The 21,576-nt window shown below is 39.9% G+C and overlaps 1 protein-coding gene across 9 annotated transcripts in view; it reads left to right on the top strand.

Annotated features, from left to right (window-relative positions):
• The window catches only part of ANO5 (anoctamin 5), a 282,489-nt gene that overhangs the window by 73,113 nt on the left and 187,800 nt on the right, over window positions 1-21,576 (top strand). For 4 of the 9 annotated variants that reach the window (XM_086959502.1, XM_086959500.1, XM_086959497.1 and 1 more), the window contains exons 2-3: window positions 9,997-10,041; window positions 16,401-16,471. In XM_086959502.1, coding sequence (XP_086815628.1) covers window positions 9,997-10,041; window positions 16,401-16,471 — 116 coding nt within the window. Of the gene's footprint in view, window positions 1-9,996; window positions 10,042-16,400; window positions 16,472-18,436; window positions 18,485-21,576 lie in introns of all 9 variants that reach the window. The other 5 variants (XM_086959504.1, XM_086959503.1, XM_086959501.1 and 2 more) reach the window with 2 other exon arrangements.

Here is a 21,576-nt window from a genome sequence, read left to right as displayed (position 1 = left end):
TATCAAAATGTGAGTAAGAAAATACTATATCTTGCTGAACTTTGAGCTGAACAGAAACTCCCATCCAGATAATTGGAAATGTGGATGTGGTGTTTACCCTGCTTTCGTTATATGACTCGTTGAATTCTTCCTACTGTTCGAGTGCACAGTGTGCTTAAGACTGTGACTTGCCTGCCTGACTTTATGGCTTTCACTGCCGAATTCTCCTTGCGGTTCTGCCACCATTGATGAGTGCAGGGAACGTGGTCGCTCTGTATTCTAAAGGTAGCAAACAATGTCCGCTTTACATTGCACTAAGCAGGGTGATATACCTATGTGTAGGTAATAATGCAGGACACACCAGCAGGGACTGTACAGGACCTTTCCCTGCCCTATTTTCATCGAATCCTACTTCCTCCTTATAGTATTTGCCATTTGCTGTGTTGCTCAGATTATGCAAGGCACACATCCAACTCTGGATATAGAACACTTTGATGTCTGCGCCATTGTAAGTATATTCTGTTGTCATAGACTTTGTTCTCAGATTTTATCCATACACACCTGGATATTCACTGAACCCCTTTTGATATTATTACAGAACTCTCATCCTTGACAGGGGACACTGACCAGTTCGGCTGGAGATTCCCCTGATTTTTAGTTGTATTTTTAACCTTCTTATGCCAGTTTTGTGCCTATCAGTTATGTATTTGAATCCCTACATTTACACACACACTGAATAAACATTGAGTCAAGTGTCAAGGAATATTTAAGAAAGTGTTATTTCTTTTTTATGGCTTGGCTCTGATGTGCACTCTTCTCCTGCCCGTGAAGGTTTATTTTATTAATAATGTGTTGTTAAATGCGGGTGCAATACCTCAGTGAGTTAAACCTTTATAATGTTAACAGAGTGGTTACTATTTCGAAGTCTGCCTCACCCTCTAGCTGCACGAAATGAAAATGAATACCATTAATGAGCTAATATTTAATATCATTCTGTATAGCGTAAAAGAGGTCTATAAAAACGGTGTTTTTGGAGGATAACTGTTTAGTGCTGCTTTTAAGTGTGTGAGCTGTGGCCACAATGTTCTGCAGCACGGCGGGTGATGGACCTCTCCAGGTAGGGTGATGACCGCCAAAGACGGTGAGATGAGAAGCATCTTATGGATGTCTGTCTTCTTTTAGATTTGGGAAGCCACAATTTGTAGACCGACAAATGCTGTACTTTACTAATTCTTCATATATATATATATATATATATATATATATATATATATCTATATCTTTAGATATTCCTAGGGATTAGAGAAGGCCAGGGTCGGATTGGCTTAAAGGGCGGTGCCCAATGGGCTGGTTTGACCGGTCTGTGAATGGGCCTGTTTTTAGCTGACTGTGGGCCTGTTATTGGCTTGTTGGGACAGTTTTTACTGCTGATTTCCCTGATATTACCACAAGAATTGTCTGCATCAACCACAAATGCATTCAGTCTTTCATACCATGCAAAATACACATACAGCATGTCTTCACCAGTAGAAAACTGGCCTGATTTGCAAATGTGGGCCACTTCTTTAGCTTTCTTATTCACTAAAGGGTGACACTTTTATTTTGGTGCCCAGGCCTATTTTTTGTCCCCGTTTGACCCTGGAGGCCTTTGACATTACTGTTTATCGGCAACGGATCCCAGGTTTTGTGATGGTTACTAGGGGTGCTGGTGATGGATTCAGCAGAAGTGACCTTAACCAGAGGCCGATGTAGTGTATGTCTAGACTCAACTACATCTGCACTGTTAAAGCCCATTGGCCCTTGACCGCCAATGATGGGTGTATTGTCCCCGATGACAAATTATTACAGCAGTTCATCTAGACCTTATTTTTAGCAGACACCCCCCTCTTGTATTTTCCTTTACTCTATTTTCCTCTCTAGATTGTAAAAATAGCCTAGGAAACGACTGGTTCCAATGCATGTTTTTCATCAATGTCTGTGTTGCAGCTTTTATCTGACTTCACTCTAGTGAATTTAACATGCAATTCCAGCTGTTTCCTTTAACTTGATAGCTGTGAAGACTGTCTGCCACACTCTGCACTTTGTTGATTTTATAGTTTACCCCCATTATGGGAAACGTATTCTGAAGGCCTGTGGTAAAAGAAATGTACCTTAGAAGATTCAGATGGTTATTAACTATCTTCCGAAGTTGGGTACCTCTGTGTTTGTACGTGTATCCACAGTTGTGTTTTTCTATTAAAAATTTTCCATATGAACTATGTCCTTTTATTTCGTCGGATAGCCTGTCTTTACAATGTTGCCTTTACAGAAGCACCGTTTGTGATAGGGAATGTACCCTCCCATCTTCAGAAGGAACAGTGATCCATGAATTTGTAGTACTTTACTGGCTGATTGTGAACCTACCCTCATCACCCGAAAAACCCATCCCACTCCTGCCCTGCACCTAGTAGCTTGTTTGTCTGGCAATACGCTTTCTCTTTATAACAATAATTAATTACCTATCAGTAACCTTTTACTTTGGATCTGCTGTATCCACTATACTTGGCGTTCTTGGATCTTTTCACTAGTTGTGTCTCTGGATCAATTTCTACCAGCTCTGTTCATCAGGCATTGTATATATTAACGTCAAGTCTAAAAACGATTCTGACAACTTCAATCAATCAATCAGTAGATCTGTAGAGCGCTTCTTGTCACCTGAAGGAAACCCCAGGTGTTAGCATGGCCCAGTTGATTAGCCAAATAGCCAGGTCTTCAGGTGCTTTCGGAACGCTGAAAGAAATGGGAGGTCCATAGATAAAAGGGAAGCTCGTTCCATGTCTTTGATGATAGCAGATGCGGAGGTCGCTCATTCTACCTAGTCAAGTCAATCAAGCTTTATTCGGTGCATAATATTCAACCATAAAAGCATTCTAATCAAAAAAAGGATAACATCCCTAGTAATCATTAAAATTATGCTAAAAAGATTTTTCTTATGTACAGGCATTCCATCTACAATTTCTATACAAGTAACTACTCCAATGTCAATCACAGTTACTATCTTATAACAAAGAAACGATTCACAATACAAGAACCTTTTGTCGTTACAGAGTTAAGTTAAAAACATTCCTAAAATAAGCATATAGGAACATTTTAATCCATACAGATATTAAAAACCTCATTACCCTATAATAAACTACATTTATTCGAACGTAGACTCATGGTCTGGGGCCAGTATATGTTGCTTTTTTCGTGTTCATTTAGCTTTGTTGTGTCCGATGCAGTGAGTTGGAGTTAGAGAAAGGTATGTGGAGTGCAGGTGTGTGGTGAACTGACAAAAGTTCAGGCGGTGGTTCAGGTAGGCTGGTCTTTAGTTGTGTAGGGCCTTGTATTCATGAGTCAGGAGCTTGAACTGGTATCTTTTCTGTATGTGGATCCAGTGGAGGTCCCTGAGGTAGGGGATGATAAGGGTTCTTCTGGGGACATCAGTACAAGCCTGGCTGTGTCCGCCTGTATGCTCAGTAGTGTTCTGAGGAGAATAGCTGTTATTGCTTGTATCCGGTATTTGTAAAGCGCAAACTAATCACACCTTAGGGTCACACAGTGCTGGGGGCCGTCGGGGAGATTAAGTGAGCTTTGCCCAGAGTGCTGAGCTGAGCTGCCGCCGGTGATCAAACCGTATTCAGCCCCTCTGGCACCTGCACCGCACCTCTTCCCTGCATTGTACAGTCAGCTGGAGATGAGGGCCTGGGTTTTGGTGCATCTTGAGCTTTGGGGTAGACATTTGAATATCTTACAAAGAATGCGGAGGATGAAGAAGCAGGAGAAGGAGATGGTGGGGACATGTGTCATCATGGTTCGTTTCGCTTTTTATGCAGAATCATCCTTTGGATCCGAGCGTGGTCAGTGGGGGTAGGAGCAAGTCTGAGTACTGAGGGCCACCACAATGTGTTCCATGGCGAGCTTCTGTTTCTGAAAATCAGTACCTCTGTCTTTTCTGGGTTGAGTTGGCAATGTCTGTCATGCAGTTGTGGAAGTTGGTCTTGGTGTTAGTGTTGTCTTCATAGAGGGAGAGGTTGAGTTGTGTATTGTTGGTGTAGGGTATGTTGTTTAGTCCGTTGGGTTTTGGCGATGTTGCCCAGAGCTGTCATATAGGTGCTGAAGACAGTGGGGTTTAGCTAGGATGTTTGGGATATTCCACAGATGATCTCCTTGAAGTCCGAGGGGAAGAGGGAGGGGATGGCAGACTTTGTGAATACTCCTGATGAGGAAAACTGGTCTTAGGATGTCCATGTTGGTTAGCCTTGTAATGCTTGTGGTGGGAGACTGTATCGAAGGCTGCCGTCTCTTCTTGGCCGAGTAGGGCTCAGGTGTTATTCATAGCTGCAGTGAGGGCTGTCTCAGTACTGTGGGTTCTGCGGAATCCAGGTTGGGGGAGTGGAGTAGGCAGTTCCGTTCCAGAGTTTTGTTGGCTTTTTCTAATACTTTGGCTGGAAACCATGGCAGGAAGATTGGTCGGCAGTGGTTGAGTTCACTTGGCTTCACACATGCATGTCCAATTCCACTTTGGGGCCACAACACCACATAGCAATTGACAACCTCTTTTTATGACTTTACAGCCTTGAAAAACTTATCAAAAAAAGATGAAATATATGTTGGTTGTTCTATATATAAACAAATATGATGTAACCAATCATTATGGATGTTTCTGAAACATATGTTACTTCCTCAAACAGACCAAAAGGCTGTCGCGTTGGTTGATATTAATAATTAAGTATTCCGCGACTATCAACACTGATGAATCTTCGGGAGTTCTGTACTGTGTGTTTTATGCTTGTGCTGTTGTTGGTATGCAACAATCTTATGCATTCATTGTTTTAAACAGTCTAGTGTAGTATAGGCCCTTGGTATAGTGAAGACCTGGTTTATGTGCACCCCTTTATAATTTTTACAAAGTGGTTACTATTTCGAAGACTGTATGAATGAATGATCTCTGACTGCTAGCATGCACCTTTGCTTTCCTACCTGCACAAGGCCAGAGAAAGATGGACTGCAAGGGGTTCACCTTAATGAGTGTCTGGTGCAGTAAACCACCCTTCTCTGGTTTTGGAAAGTGAGTGAGCATGGACAGTACCGGCCACATGATGCATAGTCACTTCCTCCTCTCTCTGAATGCTAGAGATGTAGGAAGATGCCTCATTGATTATAAGGCGACCAGGGCTGGTGCAAATACAGCTTGGATACAATAGTAGCCCTGATTTCCTGATCTTTCCGGAACCATCTTTCCTACATTTCAGAGAGTGGGCCAGATGAGAATGCACACCATCCTTCTCTGACTCGATAATCACTGGTCCAGCTTTGCTTTGAGTTTGGTTAGGAAGAAGCATCCCAGACTGAAAAGAGATGAAAAGTGAGTGTCCATTACACATAGCGTATGTGCATTACCAATCCTTCTTCCAAAGCGCAGGATTGACCGGTCTTTGCAGATACCAGGTTTTGGGGCGAGCACTCGGCAAGATCTAACCTATTGCATTTGTATATGCCTGTTCTTTATCACATATAATCGAGAGCCCTTTGTGAAAGCCTCTCACAGCATGTTTTAAGATTAGACTATTGGAGGAATGGGTCCTGCCAGTGGACAACCTCCAGTTCCTATCCCTCCACTGATTATTCTCTTTATCTCATTCCTTTCACCTCCCAGAGTTCTGTGGCTGCTGTTCTGTGGATGCCTATGTGTTGAACAAGTGACTATTGTGGCTGCGGCCACTGATAATGCATTAATTCGTTTTACCTATAGCAACATGAAAAGAAAATCAATGATAGCAAGAATGTATAGACAAAAGATATTGATACTGTTCTTCTTACTTTATTTTACGCCATTGAAAACAATACATTGATTTATGACACAGGAAATACAAATTTATAGGTTAATATAACCCAGCCATACTTTTGATTTAGGAGGTATTACACTTGCACATAAATATATAAAAGGTTGCCCTACGAGTTCTTCAAACCTGGGTCATTTTTCCTTGTTCCCTCTTCTGGTCTTTCCTCCAGCCATTCTCTGCCAGTCTCTCTCCTGAGTTATTTCCTGTCTTTTCCCTCTTCTTCTGTTGTCCTATGTACCATGCTCTTCCCCCTCATTACATTTTTCCTACCCCTCTCTCTTTTTCCAGCACTAAATTCTTCTATTCTACCTCATTTCTTTTTCTCATTATGTCTCTAGCCTTTCTTTCCCAGCGTCTCTTCTCTGAAAACTTTTTGATGGCTACCAGCACTCCTGCCGCGGCTTCCTTCTAAATTCCTTGACGTGACCGTCGATCCTTCCTATTGCGATTTAATAATGACATGCAGACTATCGTATTGCTATCTTTGTTTACTATAAATCTACCTCAACGAGAAGCTTAATTTCAATTCCCTTTTCCATGAGAATGCATTTTTTTTTTTTAGTGTTGTACAGTAATATATCTCTGTATGTAGAGCTAACTCTGCAAATAACTACCTGCACGATTTCCCAATGTAATAGTGCTGGGCTGAACTGGTTCAGCCATCATGCCAGGTTCTTGCTGAATAGTTGACTGAAAAACACTATCTTGTTCTTTTTTTCATCGTTTATCTTTGTCACCTTTTATTATTTGTTTCCCCCAAAGACAGCGGAGATAACTGGCCTTTAAACAGTTTGCATGTATCTGCTGTGTCTCTTTGGGCAAACTTGGCTCGTCTCCGAGAGTGGGTGATGTGTAAGATTGAATATCCTGTAGGTTTTCACCACTTCCCCATTCTACGGGATTTAACGTGTTATCGTCCCTTTTTAAATTCTCCTTGAATTGCATTTGCATTGAATGGCCTAAGAGGCACTTTGAATGCAGTTAATTATATAAGCTACTAATTATCCCATCTCTGTGCAGCTCAGAGGTGTGCAAACGATTTTGTCCCATGCCTTATATAGCGCCAAAACTTTAAGGAGAACATTTGAAATCCACATGTTTAGTATCGTTCTGTGATCTTACTGGTGAACTCTACTCCTTTGCAACGAATCTGATAATAAACACATAATTTTAAACATTTTTACTGTATAAATCCATGGGGTTCACTTTTAAGGAGGTGGAAAGTCGATGTTGCAGAGTTGTAGGAAAGTACATCGATGCACAGCGGTTTGTCTCAGATGGTTTTGCAATGTTTGTGGTTTATTGAAGACTTGACGTGTAAATTTATACCTTCAAGCTACATTGCCATGTGGCCACGCCCATGGTTTTAACCACAGAAAGTGCTGCCTTTAATCATACCTCGTTTTAAAATAGAACTTCTCAGCTGACTAAATTCTCTGACTCCACAGCCCTGAGTCGGCAGATTGTTTGCATTGTGGGTTCAGTTTAGTTTTCTCAGATCGCTCTCTTTTTACACCCATTTTGTACACTGCACTGTTTCTATTATTTCATATCGCAACTGCAGTTCATCTAGATGGGCACAGATGTGATTGTTGTTGTTGTTAAAGAATTCTATTCGTTTTTCGTTTCTTCCTGCTTCTTAGTTAAAATCCTAAAATAAAATGATATTAAATATTGGAATGGTACATGTTTTTGCGTGCAGTTGTGTAGAATATTACATATGCCCTAAAGTGGCAGAATGTTCCAATAGCCTTATAGTCCTTCGTAGCAGGGCTATACCGGCTATTAAAGTCCTGCTGCCTTGTTAAAGTCCCTGGCCTTGGTCTCTGGCCTTTAACGCTGCAGTGGGCCTTTAATAACCTTTATAGCCCGCAGCGGGCTATAATGCTATAGTGCACATGACACCCTCTAATTCGTTCAATCTAGCTGAACCCTGGTGAGTATTATGGGCAAGTATAACAGGTTGTCATCAACTTGTTTGGTAGTTGGCAGATTCTACAATTAGAGACTAGTGCAGGCTGCTATCTCAGTAGTAGCTTCATTCTCTTTCCAGGTGGGGCTGGATTGGAGTTAATTAGCTGTCATGACTTTGTGCCGCAGAGCTTCACCTACTTACTTTTGAAGGATTTGGACCTACTGTATGTTCAGTACTCAGACAGAAGAGCCAATATACACAGGCATTCGATGGCGTGGGAACATTTGTTGCCATTAAGAGTTGTGGCAGTCTGATGTGTATATTATAGCCCGCCGTAGCAGGCTATAAAGGCTATTAAAGGCCCGCTGCAGCGTTAAAGGCCCGAGCCGAAGGCCAGGAACTTTAACAAGGCAGCGGGACTTTAATAGCCGGTATAGCCCTGCTACGAAGGGCTATAAGGCTAATAGAACGTTCTGCCACTAGAGGGCAGAATATTCTAACAAATAATACAAAGCCTTCATGGACCACGATGGGATGGAAATACCCACAGGGTCCCAACATTCGAATATTCTAATGCTGAATAGTGGGACATCTTTCTAGTGGCGGGATTGATAAGCTAGTATGCACCCCTTTGTTTATTTCTTTAATTAAAACTATAAAATTAAAACGTTAACTTTATGCCAGTGTATGTTAATGTAATTACGTTTTACAGACAAAAACACGCTTGTACTGCTTAAGTTGTGGATAAGAGAGTGCCCACTTATTACTGAAATGCTTCTGCTTTTACTTTTTGTACCATTGCCACTCCAGCTTTTCACTTAAGCACACGCCACTGATTTATCTTCTTCTGATAAAAAGTTACCCAACAAAAGAAAACAAAAAAATGGCACCTTTAATAAATCCTGTATCCCTCCCTCCCTCCCCCCTTGCACTGCACACCTACTCTGAAGAAAGGGAAAATATATAAGGGAGAATGCAGAGAGGAACAATCAAAAACTGAGTTCCCTTGATGACCTCCGAGTGGTTCACAATACCACTAACAAAAAGTTTATATTGGGGATTTTATCTTTTGGTAAACTTAAACATTCCAATACCCATATGTTTGTTTTATTTTACTTAATATGGTTGTAAGTTTGGTTAGTATTCGCTGTAATAAAGTATATTTCTACTGGAATAGGTAGACAATGATCCCCCTGTCCAGAAGCTGTCGATGTCTTACTATGAATGCTTATTGACTCTATTTTCTCTGGTACATAGATTTGTTTTCAATACAAGTAGCATTAAGACATAGTTGACTCGAGCTGTCTGTCCACATGGGCGCTTAGCCAATGAAAGAAATTCTTAACTGTTTTCACAGCACCCATGGAAAGGAATAGGTGGAATGTATGCTTCAATTAAGGTTGTTCTAATCCGAGGCTTACCAAAGGAATTGTCTTTTATTCTGTATTCCGAGCTGCCCTTGTTAACCCACATCCCATCTTGCCATTGAATTGAAACCCTGGCTAGCATCTTATGAGAGATTGCTCCCAGGCACTGTACACTGATGCAATCTGAGAGCTAGTCGTAAGCAGCAGACAATTGTGAGACACGTCAGGTTTGATAAGTACGCAAAAGTGCTTAGATGACTGTTGGTGCAGAAGAACTCAACATGATATTAATCAGTGTGATTTTTCAGCACAATGGTTAGGACACAACCAAGTGCAGTCAGCGACGGGAGTTTTTTCCCCGCTCATTTTCAGTGCGAGAGAACTTTTGTACAAATTTGTAACCTACAGAATAATTTTGACTTTAACCCCTTCGATGCGGCCGCTTTTTTTCCCCGTGTGCGGCCGCCGGCTGAACACGGGCCGGCCATGACGAACCCCAGCCATCATCAGCACACGAGCACCGTAGTGCATGACGGCTGGGGTTCGTCACCAGCATGGAAGGGGTTAATGTAATCTGGAGGATTGCTCATGGCCATTTGGAGTAAAACTGTTTGAGTTTATACCATTATGTGCATCATTTTACTTGATCCTTAAATTTTCAACATGCAAATAGAATCTGCACTGCATTCTCCTTCGGTTTTCCCTTAGGTGTAGATGCACTTAGCTTGCGCCTGACAGCACCTGTTCTTGCTGTGTAGATAACTATCCTCATAAACCGAGAGATAACCCTAGTTGTGAATTGACTATTGTATTTGGAATGTATGTGGCTTATAACATTTACTTTCTTAACCTGCTATTTCTTTCCTTAAAGATGATATTGCAGTTCTCACCACAGTAAGAACACCCAGTTCTTCAGGTACCGTACTAACCACCACCTGACTGTCTGTACGTCTGTCATTCCTTGTCCCATTCGTGTATGTTGCTAGGTGGCCTCGGTGTTTCACTTTGGTGAAGGGATCTTTTCTGCTTCATGTGCTAGAGATGCCACATTTTGCCAAAGAGTAAGGCAAGAAAAGGGGTACCCATTCATCATACAGGAAGCTGGGTTTGAGGAATAGTACAGAGCAATGGATTCAGGGGATTCATTCTGTATATTCTGCTCTTATACATATTTTGATATAGGTATGGCAGATATAAACGTAGAATTCTATGCAGTACTTCTTATTACTAATTAATTTATTGGAAAGCAATGCAGAAACCCATAAATGTTACATTGCAGTACAACTTGTATTGGTCATGGCGATTATTGACAGGGTGAACAGAAATACACATTTATGCCAGTAGTTTGCCACATATTTATGTAATAGTTAAATACGTGCAAAAATGTACTCCAATAAAGAGCCAGCCTAGGTCGGGTCCTTTAAGAGCTCCCCAGGCAAATGTCTAGTAAGCTCTTCAAAATATTTGCAAACATTCAATTAACTCAAGTAACATACGACTATGTTTAAAACCTGTCTGAAAGATCCATCTGGTCTTATCAGAACATCAGTCGGATTCAATTTGTATGAGTCATTAAAACTGACTTTAGTAAAGGCATTTTTCAGTAGTTAATAATGTTCAGTATATACGATCAATTTAATTTAACTGTACATAACTTGTCATTTCACTTATCAAAATAAATATGCAGGAGTAAAAATGTTGTCTTACTGGAAGAACAAATTTACCATTACACTATGAATATAAGTATCTTCATGTTAATTAGGTCTAGTAACCTTTGTGACTGTTCTTTTGGTGTGTGCTTCAGGAATCTTCCGCATGCTGATTGGTGGTTAATTCGAGATAGATAGATATACTTTTTATCTTCATCCAAGTGCATCCATTGCAAACTACCACCCTGTGATAAATCTATTTTCTCTTTAAACCCTAAAATGTACTGCCGCTGCTCGAACCTGTACAAATAAGTGCCTTCCGATAGCAAAGGATGTTAAAAAGAAATGTAGCTGAGCAAGATCAGTGCAGATGTTTTTAAGCATGCCAGCCTGATGCATGACCAGGAGCAGGATTATGTTCACGCAAGCAAGCCACATCTGTGCTCTAGTTCTAATTCTTTTATTTTTTTTTATTCGTATGACATATGGCTTTAGTTGTCTTGTCAGAATATTGCTTTCCCAAATAAGAATCTATATCTACATGGATAAAGTGGCTTTTGGTTTGCAATAGCCAGTAGACTTATCGTTAACAGCCTGCTTATGCCCACTACAGCAAGGGGCAGAGCACTGCGAATATGGCCATTTGGCTTCTGCACAATGTGCACAGCTCCCATACAAGTAGTGTTACGAGAGTGGCAGGATCAGTGTGTAGTTTCTTTAAGGGAAAAGCTTCAAAAACTTTGATTTAACCTTTCTTTCCTTTTTTGATGATATACCCCTTGAACCCACGCAGCTGCTGCGTGATGTTACTTCCCAGACATCGGCCATTTTGGAACAGTAAAGAATTATAAACGTATGTCAAAACATTTTAAGGTAGTTGCCCCTGTGTACACATGCGTGTACACAGTCTTCTAATGATTTTTGCAATGCATAATCATTACTTTACGGTTCCAAAAAGTTGTTAAAAGCAATGTGGTGGCCTTATTAGAAAGGCAAACTAATAGTTAAGCTGTAATGCAGGAAACAACCATATCTTTTGACCTTTTGCCAAATCTTGTTTTGTAGCCTAAAATGCTGATGTTGGCCCGGTTGCATGTTAAGAAAGTGTTTATGGAATATACTCACTTGCAGTGCCTCAATTTTGGCTATAAGAGTACACCTTCCTTCCTGCACATTAAGGCATTACGTGTAAAGTGCAAAGCACTTCATAGCCTATTTAATTACAGATATTGGGCAGGGTGCCAGACAATGTTAGTATTTGTATTACTAACCCTCTGTATTAAATTAAGCCATCTGAACATAGCCTCTCTAAAACAGGTCTCGATTCCTTGCTCTGCTCCTATATGGGCACAATGTTCCTACTCCTCGCATAAAACTGTAAGTCACTCAGTAATAGCACATGACTGTGGTATCTCTAGCTGTTGCTTGTTTGTGGTTGTACCTTTGTGAGTTTGTTGTGATTTCATCATGTTTCTTATTGCTGAGTTCTCATTCACATTAAGTATGTAGATAATTAGAATTCCAGTAGTATGTGAGAATGCTTTGCTATTGTTTTCCTGTAAACTTGTGCGTATAGCAACATCACAAAATAAAATTATAGATGGAGTGCTGAAACCTTTCAAACACTCCCCACTAGTAAGAGATTTGGGTTTAATCCATCTTTATTTTGCTCATCACTCACCTCCAGTTTGGACCCAGCCATATACAGTCTTGACCCTACTCCCCATGGGGACAGTCCAGCCCGAACTGGCAAGCCAGGTCCTCCCTAGACCGGAAACAAGCATCCTGGTATCAGTTATGGGTAATCACCCCTCATCAGCAAGGCTAGCTTGAAACCAGTGGTGCAGCAAGCAAGGGTCCCCCTTCTGGGCATACCCGGCGCACTTAGGGTGCGCCTAGCAACATGTGCACTGAGATCTGTTTGGCTTTTAATTCCAGGTAATTCTGACTCCTCTCAGGAGCCACAGTACTTTATTTTCTTCTAAGGCCGTCTTAGCCTTCTCCTTTGCCAATTGCTTCTCTGCCTTTTCCTCCTCTAGAGCCGTCTTCCTCTCCTACAGGGCCCCATTTGCAAATGCCTCTTCTTAGGCTGCCTCCAATATTAGTGAAGCCAGCTGCAGTTTGAGCTCCCTTTCAGCCCTCCTGTCTTCCAACGCCTCAGAGACAGGTTGTGGGATGGTACACTGCCTCCTGCTCTGTTAGGAGAAGTCACTCTTGTTGGCAGGTTTTACCTCTCCTCCTGCACCAGCTCTCGGCCTGCGGCCAGGCCTTCTCCCTCATCCTCAAATTTCATCCTCCTTCTCCACCTGTTCCTGTGCTGTAGAGTGCAGTTAGTTGACCTCCTCTCATGCTCGGAGGGTAAACTGGAGTACCATTTTATTTGAGCTGTGTCACTAGCACACTGATCGCCCTGCACAGCTGCATCAGCTCCACCACAGTGTACTCCTCAATGTTGCTCGGGAATCTTTCCATTTTGGCAAACCATTGTCAAAGGCGCACAAGTATGAGGCAGAAATTTAGTTTAGAAAAGGAAAAAGTTAATCAAGGGAACATGATAAGTCAACTCTGATGGCAGATTATTATTTGGGATTTTTAGTTTTACACAAGTCTTTGTGGCACTGCACACACAAAAGCCATGGATCCCACCACTGAATACATATGTAAGAAACTGGGTTATTAGTTGAGAGAGGTGGGGGCGCACATAAACAATGTACACAATCCAAAATCCATTCAGTAGTTTTGATATGTGGTTTTCTATAGTTTTCTCTGTAAAGAAAGGCATTATACCTTAAACATAGATGCCTAGAATGCCCTCATTCACAAGTGTGAACAGTGCTAGTAATGTGAAGGTTAACGTGTGTATTTTGAAACACTTTCATGACAAAGAATCTTTCTTACTAACACGTGTAAATGTTCTTTTTCTTTTTTACACTGCTGCAGACATAAGATAACTCCAGACAATCAATTGAAAATGACACTGGAAAATATCACCTCTTTGAGTTGCCGAACTTTTTTAATCGGTACGCTTAAAAATCTGTTATGTCCTTTTAAAATGTTTAATTGTGACTGCTGATTACTGCCAGCAGATTGCATTAAAGGTTACATGATACCTTCAGTGTGTTGCACATTTAGCACACTCATTTCACAGTTAGCTGATTTTAATGAACTTCATTGTATGGAGAGCATTTAGTTAGTGCTTTTAAAAGACTATTCTGTCCCCACCGTAGTCAAACTTCACCATTGGCCCGATGGAGAAAGGGCCGTTGGAGAATTTGGCTATATGCCATCCTGCCAAATTTAGATGGGCAGACATATATCTGTTTTTACTGCCCGTCACCACTCTGAAAGCCTTGGCAGAAAAGGGCAGTAAAAACATAATAATCCCCTCCTCCCCATGAGAGATGGCTCTCATTGCAAAGGAGACAGTGCTTTTTTTTCTCAAAAACTAAATCCCACTTTGGGTTTTTAAAAATTCACAAAGATATTTATAACTCTGCTATACAGATCTGTTATGTTTAACTGAATCATACGTCAAAGTTACAATACATTCACAGTAGCTGCCTTGACAGCAGTGTCTGTGAATGCTAGAAATATCTGTCTGCCCAATAGACCGTTCTAAATTTGCCTGTTGAGACCTTTGCCAGAACAAGGGAGAAAAATACTTTGTCGCCCTGGTCTAGGACGGCCTAAATGCTTATTTTTAAATCAAGCCTCAAGTCTCATAGTCATCAAAAAAGTGGTTAACTGTTTTGTCCACCATAGTTCAAATGGAAGCATGACAATAACGACATAGACAGTGACTGTATTACTAACATATGCACAAACACATATATTTCATTAGGCTTTTGGTGTATGGGTTCCAAAGACCAAATGGGCAACAACACCTATCCCCACAGCCTATATTTTCATTTCCCCTGGTGTACTGCTGCTTCATATGCCCAAGTGTGAATGTGTCCCAAGTTTGAATACCATGCAGAGCATTACACAGGGAGAAGTTGAAGGCTAGCTGGGGTTCATGGGGTTCTCACTTTGTTTCTGTAACTATAAGCAGGACACTGAGCTTATTATATGCAAGAGTAGCTAAATTTAGCAATCGGATATGTTTTTCGTTTTTCTTTGTGTCGCACTCTTTCTCCCCCATGCCCCCCTCCCCCATTAGGGACCTATGGCTCAATTGAAGGAGACACATCACCAACCACAGTTTGAAAACATCTGCTATACATCTACATATGAAAGTGGCCTACTTAACCTTTGCTTTTTTGCCAGGCATACACATTCCCCTCAATATGTGTACACATTTTAATAATGTTTGAGCTATTTAGTCTATAAATTATGGTGGGGGATTACAAGACCGAAGGAGTAAATTCATATTCATGCGGTAAAAGCCAAGGTATTTAGGTGATTTTTAAAAAAAAGATGTTAGACTATTTAGAGACTGATTCAAATCAGGAATCCAGTGCTCAGGCATTGAAAACATTGGAAGACTGAATAGTTGGTTAGTTTGTCACATAACTTGTAAATGAGGTCAAGAAAGCGGGATCTGGCTGAGCGGGAGAAGGACAGAAAAGCTGAATTTTCTAACTCACGTGTGTTCATTCATAACTTTGACCAAATCATTTAATAGAGTAGCATGTTTCGACGTGATGTTCAATTCCACCAGGGTGTGTTGCTAATCTCGTACTCAAAATTTTGACTATGAAATTTGTGAACTGTCGGAAATCACGTAAAAAACATATGGTTGAATTTTTACGTTTATATAAAACTATGCTAATGCAAATTGAAAAAATTATCGGGACTTAATAGTTAGTGCCCAAAATGTTCCATTAAAAAGTCTTCATGGTATCTCATTAAGTAGTCTTGGGCAGCTTTACTTGGGGATATCACCTCTTAAATCTTCCTCAATTGGACATCATTCATATGCATTCATATGCACCATTTTATTTTCTGTCATGTGTTTTCTATTTGTAAACCTGAACTCTGCTCTTGAGTGTCAAAGACCTGATACTACAGATGCACACACCTGCACATGTTCCTCATAACCTTTTGGTACTCTTTCTATCAGCAAAATATGACCTACAAAGTCTGCCTACTTCGCACTTGTCTAGCTGAAAATGTATGAACGTTTTTAAAGGGCCTATCTGCACCTGCTGGCAAGACCTCTAGTAAATGTCTCTTCTCGACCTTTTGGCTAAACTTGGGTGAAGTCTCTGCTTGGCACTAAGTAGTCGGGTTTTTTTCCTTCGGCATATTCTGCTCTCCTTGTAGGGTCTGTTTGGGTTAACAGTCTGCCTGGTAGAGCTGACATCACTACAGCAGGTGCTGTAGGGATGAGCCGTCTTACTGAGACCATGTCGTTTCACTATTAATGTAATAAAAAGAGATTTTCGTTTAAAAATCTTAGTTTCTATTTTGTTGGTGGGTGGTTTAGAAATCTTACTGGTGCTGGAACACTCGGGTGAATTTTGGAAGGCAAAGCTAGATTGAGTGATCAAAAGTGTCTGCCCTATCCTGATATATCAGTGAGAGGAAACTTAAGTTAAAGTGAATTTAATGATTAGTTTTTCAACGCCTTGTTGGAGTTCATACGATAATTTTAAGGTAAAAATCTATTCTGCTTTTCCTGCAGGAGAAGACAGCAATGGTGTACTCTTTGAAAATAACTCCACAGCAGGCTCCGAACTTCCTGGAAACTCAGAGGTAAGACCCTCAGTTCAGTGTTTTGGAATCTTTAATTTTCTTGCGCACATGCGTTTTTTAAACTGGTTGTTGTAGATAACACCCTGTTAACTGTCATCTAGCTGCTTTGTTGTATGTTGCTCTGTAGCAATAATCCAAGAATTAAGACTGATGAGATGGGTGTACATTTATAATACATCCTTGCTTACATTTGAACTCGTTTGTGGTATAACACCAATAACAGGACAGTACTTGTTTCACGGGTGGACTATGGCATGTGCATTTTCAACAAGTACTTAAAATATGCAGGACCAAAAATGTGTGTTTTGGAAACATTACAAGATCTATTCCAAAGATGCAGGACATAATGAAGGGCTCCTGTGATGTAGATGCTTGTAATTAGGGAGTAACAGTTGTATATAAACCACCACAGCTATATATGTGACAGTAATCACTATGTTCAAGTTTCATTTGAACAAGCGTTTTAAAAACCCTTGGGCACCTGTCCCTCCCATGTCAGCCTTTTCATATTTTGTACTCCCAGAGAAGATGATCATATAAATTTCATTTTTATCTTGCGAACATTTTTCTGTTCTTTAACCCCCTGGTTGCCTACTGACCTTTACATATGTCATAAAGAGGTGCTGAAACACCATGTCAAATGAAGCTTTACATGCAAGTTTGTGTCACAAATGTGTGGCACACCAGGATGTTTTTGCCATATGATGCTGTGGGTGGCAATGTTAAGATTAGCATTGGTGATTTTAAGGCTTACCCAATATGCTGTAGGTCTGATATTTGTTGTGGGTAGAAACTCCCAAATTTAGGCGACCCACACCCCATAAAGCTGAGCAAAGTGTATGCAATTACTGGGAAAATTGTGTGATTCTGGGGAGAAACATTCTTTCGTTTACAGATAGGAAAACTAGGGGAGTCTCAAACTAGTCTAAAACTAGAATTAGCGTCAGAATCACAGTCCAATACGATTGATGAGGGATTCAGCCTGTGTAATTATTAATGTGGCACAAAACCTAAAAATATTCCTCAGTTAAGATACCAACACAACCTTTGCATCCAAACCTTGCTACTAACAATGTCTACGGCTAACCTTTTCACTATGCCTAAACCTGCTTCTTAAGCTTACCATAACCCAAACATAACAGTTATTCTGCCACCTATTTGTAATAGTGCTTATGTGCTGTTATGTAGAAATTGTGGCAAAGTACAAATCTACTGATGTCAGTGTAAAGTTATTGTGCCATAGTTGGTTAGATGTTGAGATAAAACAAAGGTAAAACGCCCCATTGGATACAATGTTTGTAAGGTAAAAGCAGGACTAGTTTTGAATATGGCAGGTTTACAGAGTGACTGTCACCACTTCAGTTATTAGACTGTAATTCAATTTGCAACTGATTTTAGAAGTACACAGTGGTCCAAGTTGACTAAACCATTTGATATAATATTTAACAGAGTAGGTCCAGCCTATGTGACATAAGAAAAAGGTACAAATATCGCATTTTTGAAAAAGATGGCTTTTAATTGAAAGTCAATGGTTTTTATTTATTTTCTGGAAATTAAGGTAATTTAAATTAAATTTGTCATACAAAATACACACATGTATTTTGCTGTCCAGGCTAGCAAACCAAAGATACGTTGTAAGAAGATGGAATGGTGAATTGTAAGGTATTCCCCCTATGTTTCTTCTTTTTTAAATGTTTGTAATGGTAACATCTGGTAATTACAAACATGTTAACCTGTGGCTGCAAATGTTGTCAATATTATTTTTTTAAATCCCAATCCATACCTGCTCTAAAACCTCTGTGCAATAATTTTTATTCAAGTTAGAAAATGTCCCCCTATTTTTCATCTTTTTGTTTGCTCATTGAAAAATTTGACTTGTTTTGTGAGCCAACATAAATTCCTGCTTCTTTTGCATCTTTTCTTTTACTAACTACCGTTATATATTCCCCATTATGCCAATGGCAGGGAATAAGCAGCACTGAGAGTTCATTTCTCCTCTCCAATCTACAAGTGGTAAGCAGGAGGTGTCCACTGCAATGGCCCCTCTAATTGCATGAGAATCTGTGTGTAATGGGGTAGTTAGTGCATGTGCTTGTTTGTCATTGTGTTTGTCTAGCAGAGACCTCTAACATTTTAGGATTAATTGGTCATATTGTGTCACACTGGGATAGTTTTCCATCGTATTGGTGTTGGTGACCTGTAATGTCTGCAATCATAAAGAAGTAGTTGGACAAAGATGGCGATTGAGTCTGAACTCTATCCGCTTGACACTTGTAGGCTTAGTTTATGTACAGTTTCAGTAGATTTAGATTAGAAACTAATGGCCCAATTTAGCATTGGTAAATGTGCTATCTGTCACAATCGCGGCAAATATCCCATCCACCATATTACAAGCGCTATAGGGCATAGTGCACTTGTATTACAGTAGCTGGTATATCTGCCACATTTATGGAGGAGTAACACATACACCAAAGTTTATAATAGGCCCCAAGTAAGAGGTTGACTATTAGTTCACTATGGATCAACTGTGTAGCATTTCGGTTTGTGGGATCCCACTCTATTAAGAACACTCAAATAATCTTTATGCGCCTTGTTTTCTAGGATTTTTCTTTTTTTGTATCCAGGTAGAGGTCTAGATAATATACAGTGTTCCTGAGTGACATTGTATGGCAAATTTTAGCATATGAGCATGAAACAACTGAAAAATCTAGGATGCCTAATGTAGGATTTCGGTTTCTGAGTTTAACGAAAATAAAATAATCGCAGTGTAGAAATTATAAAAGTATATCACTCTAATTCAGAACTTTTAGTAAAAATAAAAAGAAATTGTCTTCGTAAAAAATTGATAGTGATTGTCTACTTGTTAGATAATATTTTGTCCAAAATGTTCAAAGTTAAGACCCAGTGAGTTCGTATTAGCATAAGAAGATCTTGCATGTATTTCAATCGGTAGCCAGCAATCTTTTGCGCTGAAAAGAAGTCTCTGTTAAATGCAAATGCCAAATACTTCTAAGAATTTTGATTGATTTTCTCCTTCCCACAAAATACAGACTTCCTAGTTGGTTAGATGTGCTTATAAAATGGTTCACGATTGCTTCAGTTGTGCTATGCTTTATTGGTGGGCACAAGTGAATCCTATTGTGATTATAGTGACACCTAATGATTTCCAAAAGATATTTTTGTTAAGCATAGCATAACGAAATGGCCTAGATACTAGGTCTATTAATATCCCTAAAAGTCATGTAGCCATGATAATCAAACAAAATGTAACTGGTAACTGTTTTAGTGGTAAAGTGGTGGTTGACCTGTTCGGGTTTGTCACTGTGTCATTTGTTTGTTTTTCAATTTGAACCCATTATTTTAGAGTTCCATGACAGAGGTTTGTTAAGCATTCATTGTTTACTGTAATATTTAAGGTATTAGATGTATTACGTGAACATTTCTGTATCTGTAAAACGAATGCTTTTCGTAGTTGCTTGGTTAGCGGGCAGCATTTTAATTTATGATGAATTGTAAATACTACATCTAGCTTCAGGGCCTCATAAATACATATATCATACTTTAGCAGTGTTTTGTGATATTGTTTTTTAGTGTGTTTCAATTACTCTTGTGCAAAATAATGTGAATTGCTTTTCCTCCCTTAAATCCCTTTCTTTGGTTGCCAAATGGAGGTATTCTATAAACTTAGTGTTCCTTTTATCGTTTGTGATTTTTTTTTTTTTGCGTTTTCTATATAAATTACCTGCCATTCTCTTTCCTCACATGAACTTTTATATGCACAAGTTTATTTACCGTAACGTGTTCTCTACTGAGCTGCACACTTCAACTCTGCCTTTGAGTGGCAAAGGCTTGTCACTACACCTGCCCACAAGCTCCCTAGCTCCACATAATGCCAAAACACAGTTTCTACCAGTAAAATGTAACCTCCAGACTCTGCCTACCTCTTACTTGGCTAGCTGTAGTAGGCGGATGTGTTTACAGAGGCCACTTCTGATTGGTTCAGCACCTGTTGTTGGTTTTTAAATTCTGTCTAAGCTATTTTTGCAACTTTCTTTGGCATTGAAGCTAAATTGAACTTTCACACGTGTAATATTCATCCACTGACATGAATCTTTGCTTCATTTTATATTCATTCTTGCTTTCATCTGGTCAGTAGTGAAAAAAATAATTTAGTGTTGCTGGCCAACAATAGAGGGGTTGATTTGGTTGCCCCATTTGTCTTATTTTTCAGCACATCTATGCTGTAGACATTTGATATGGGAGATTTTATGATTCTTCTATTCTCCAGAGATGTAAGCACCAATGACGTCAGTGAATCAGAGTGTTAAAAAACAAAGAAGACAAAATATACTTTATCGCTTAGAATAACAAAACCTGGGGGCCAATTCACAAGGATATTTATTGAGTATGTGAAGCAGTTCTACAGGATTTCATGTACTCTTAAATGCCTTTGTGATTAGGCCCAGAAAGGTACAACTCCATATTAGTAAACGTGCAAAACCGTACCATTCTTCCGAATTGCACTAACTGGGTGTAAATATTACCTGGATTTAAAATTTTGGGATATTTCATGGCTACTTGACAAAGGCATTTAAGAGTATGTGAAGTAGTACTACAGGAGTACCACTTTAGGTACTCATAAATGCCTTTGTGAGTTTAATCCAATATGTCATTCTTAATTGTCAAATCTTCACCTGGTATAAATCATCAAGAAATGCTAGATGCATTGATGTAAATGTATCAGAATGGTGAAAGCCATAACACATAATCACCTCCACAATAAGTTACTAATTCATAAGTCTCTCACATTGGAAAATAAACAAGAACTGACCTGTACTAAACGACACAACACACATCTTGAAACAGGCACTCCGTTCACAGAAGACACGCTAGGTTATCAAATCGAGTCAACCCCGGTACAACAATACAGTCCAAAGGCTAAGAAGGGAGTTGTGAGTGCCAGGCGCTCTACAGCTCGATAGCAGGCCTTCAACATACATTGAACAGATGCCATCGCTGTCCATCATGTACTCCTACCTTCCACAGCACAGTAAATGCGCATACAGCTGCCAAAATGTGGTTGTTCATTGGAAAGTTAACACGTT

The sequence above is a fragment of the Lissotriton vulgaris genome, chromosome 2_2 (genome assembly GCF_964263255.1).
Source record: "Lissotriton vulgaris chromosome 2_2, aLisVul1.2, whole genome shotgun sequence".
In the NCBI taxonomy this organism is placed as follows: Eukaryota; Metazoa; Chordata; class Amphibia; order Caudata; family Salamandridae; genus Lissotriton; species Lissotriton vulgaris.
Note: the sequence above shows the minus strand (reverse complement) of the source record. Positions and strands in the feature narration are given on the sequence as shown.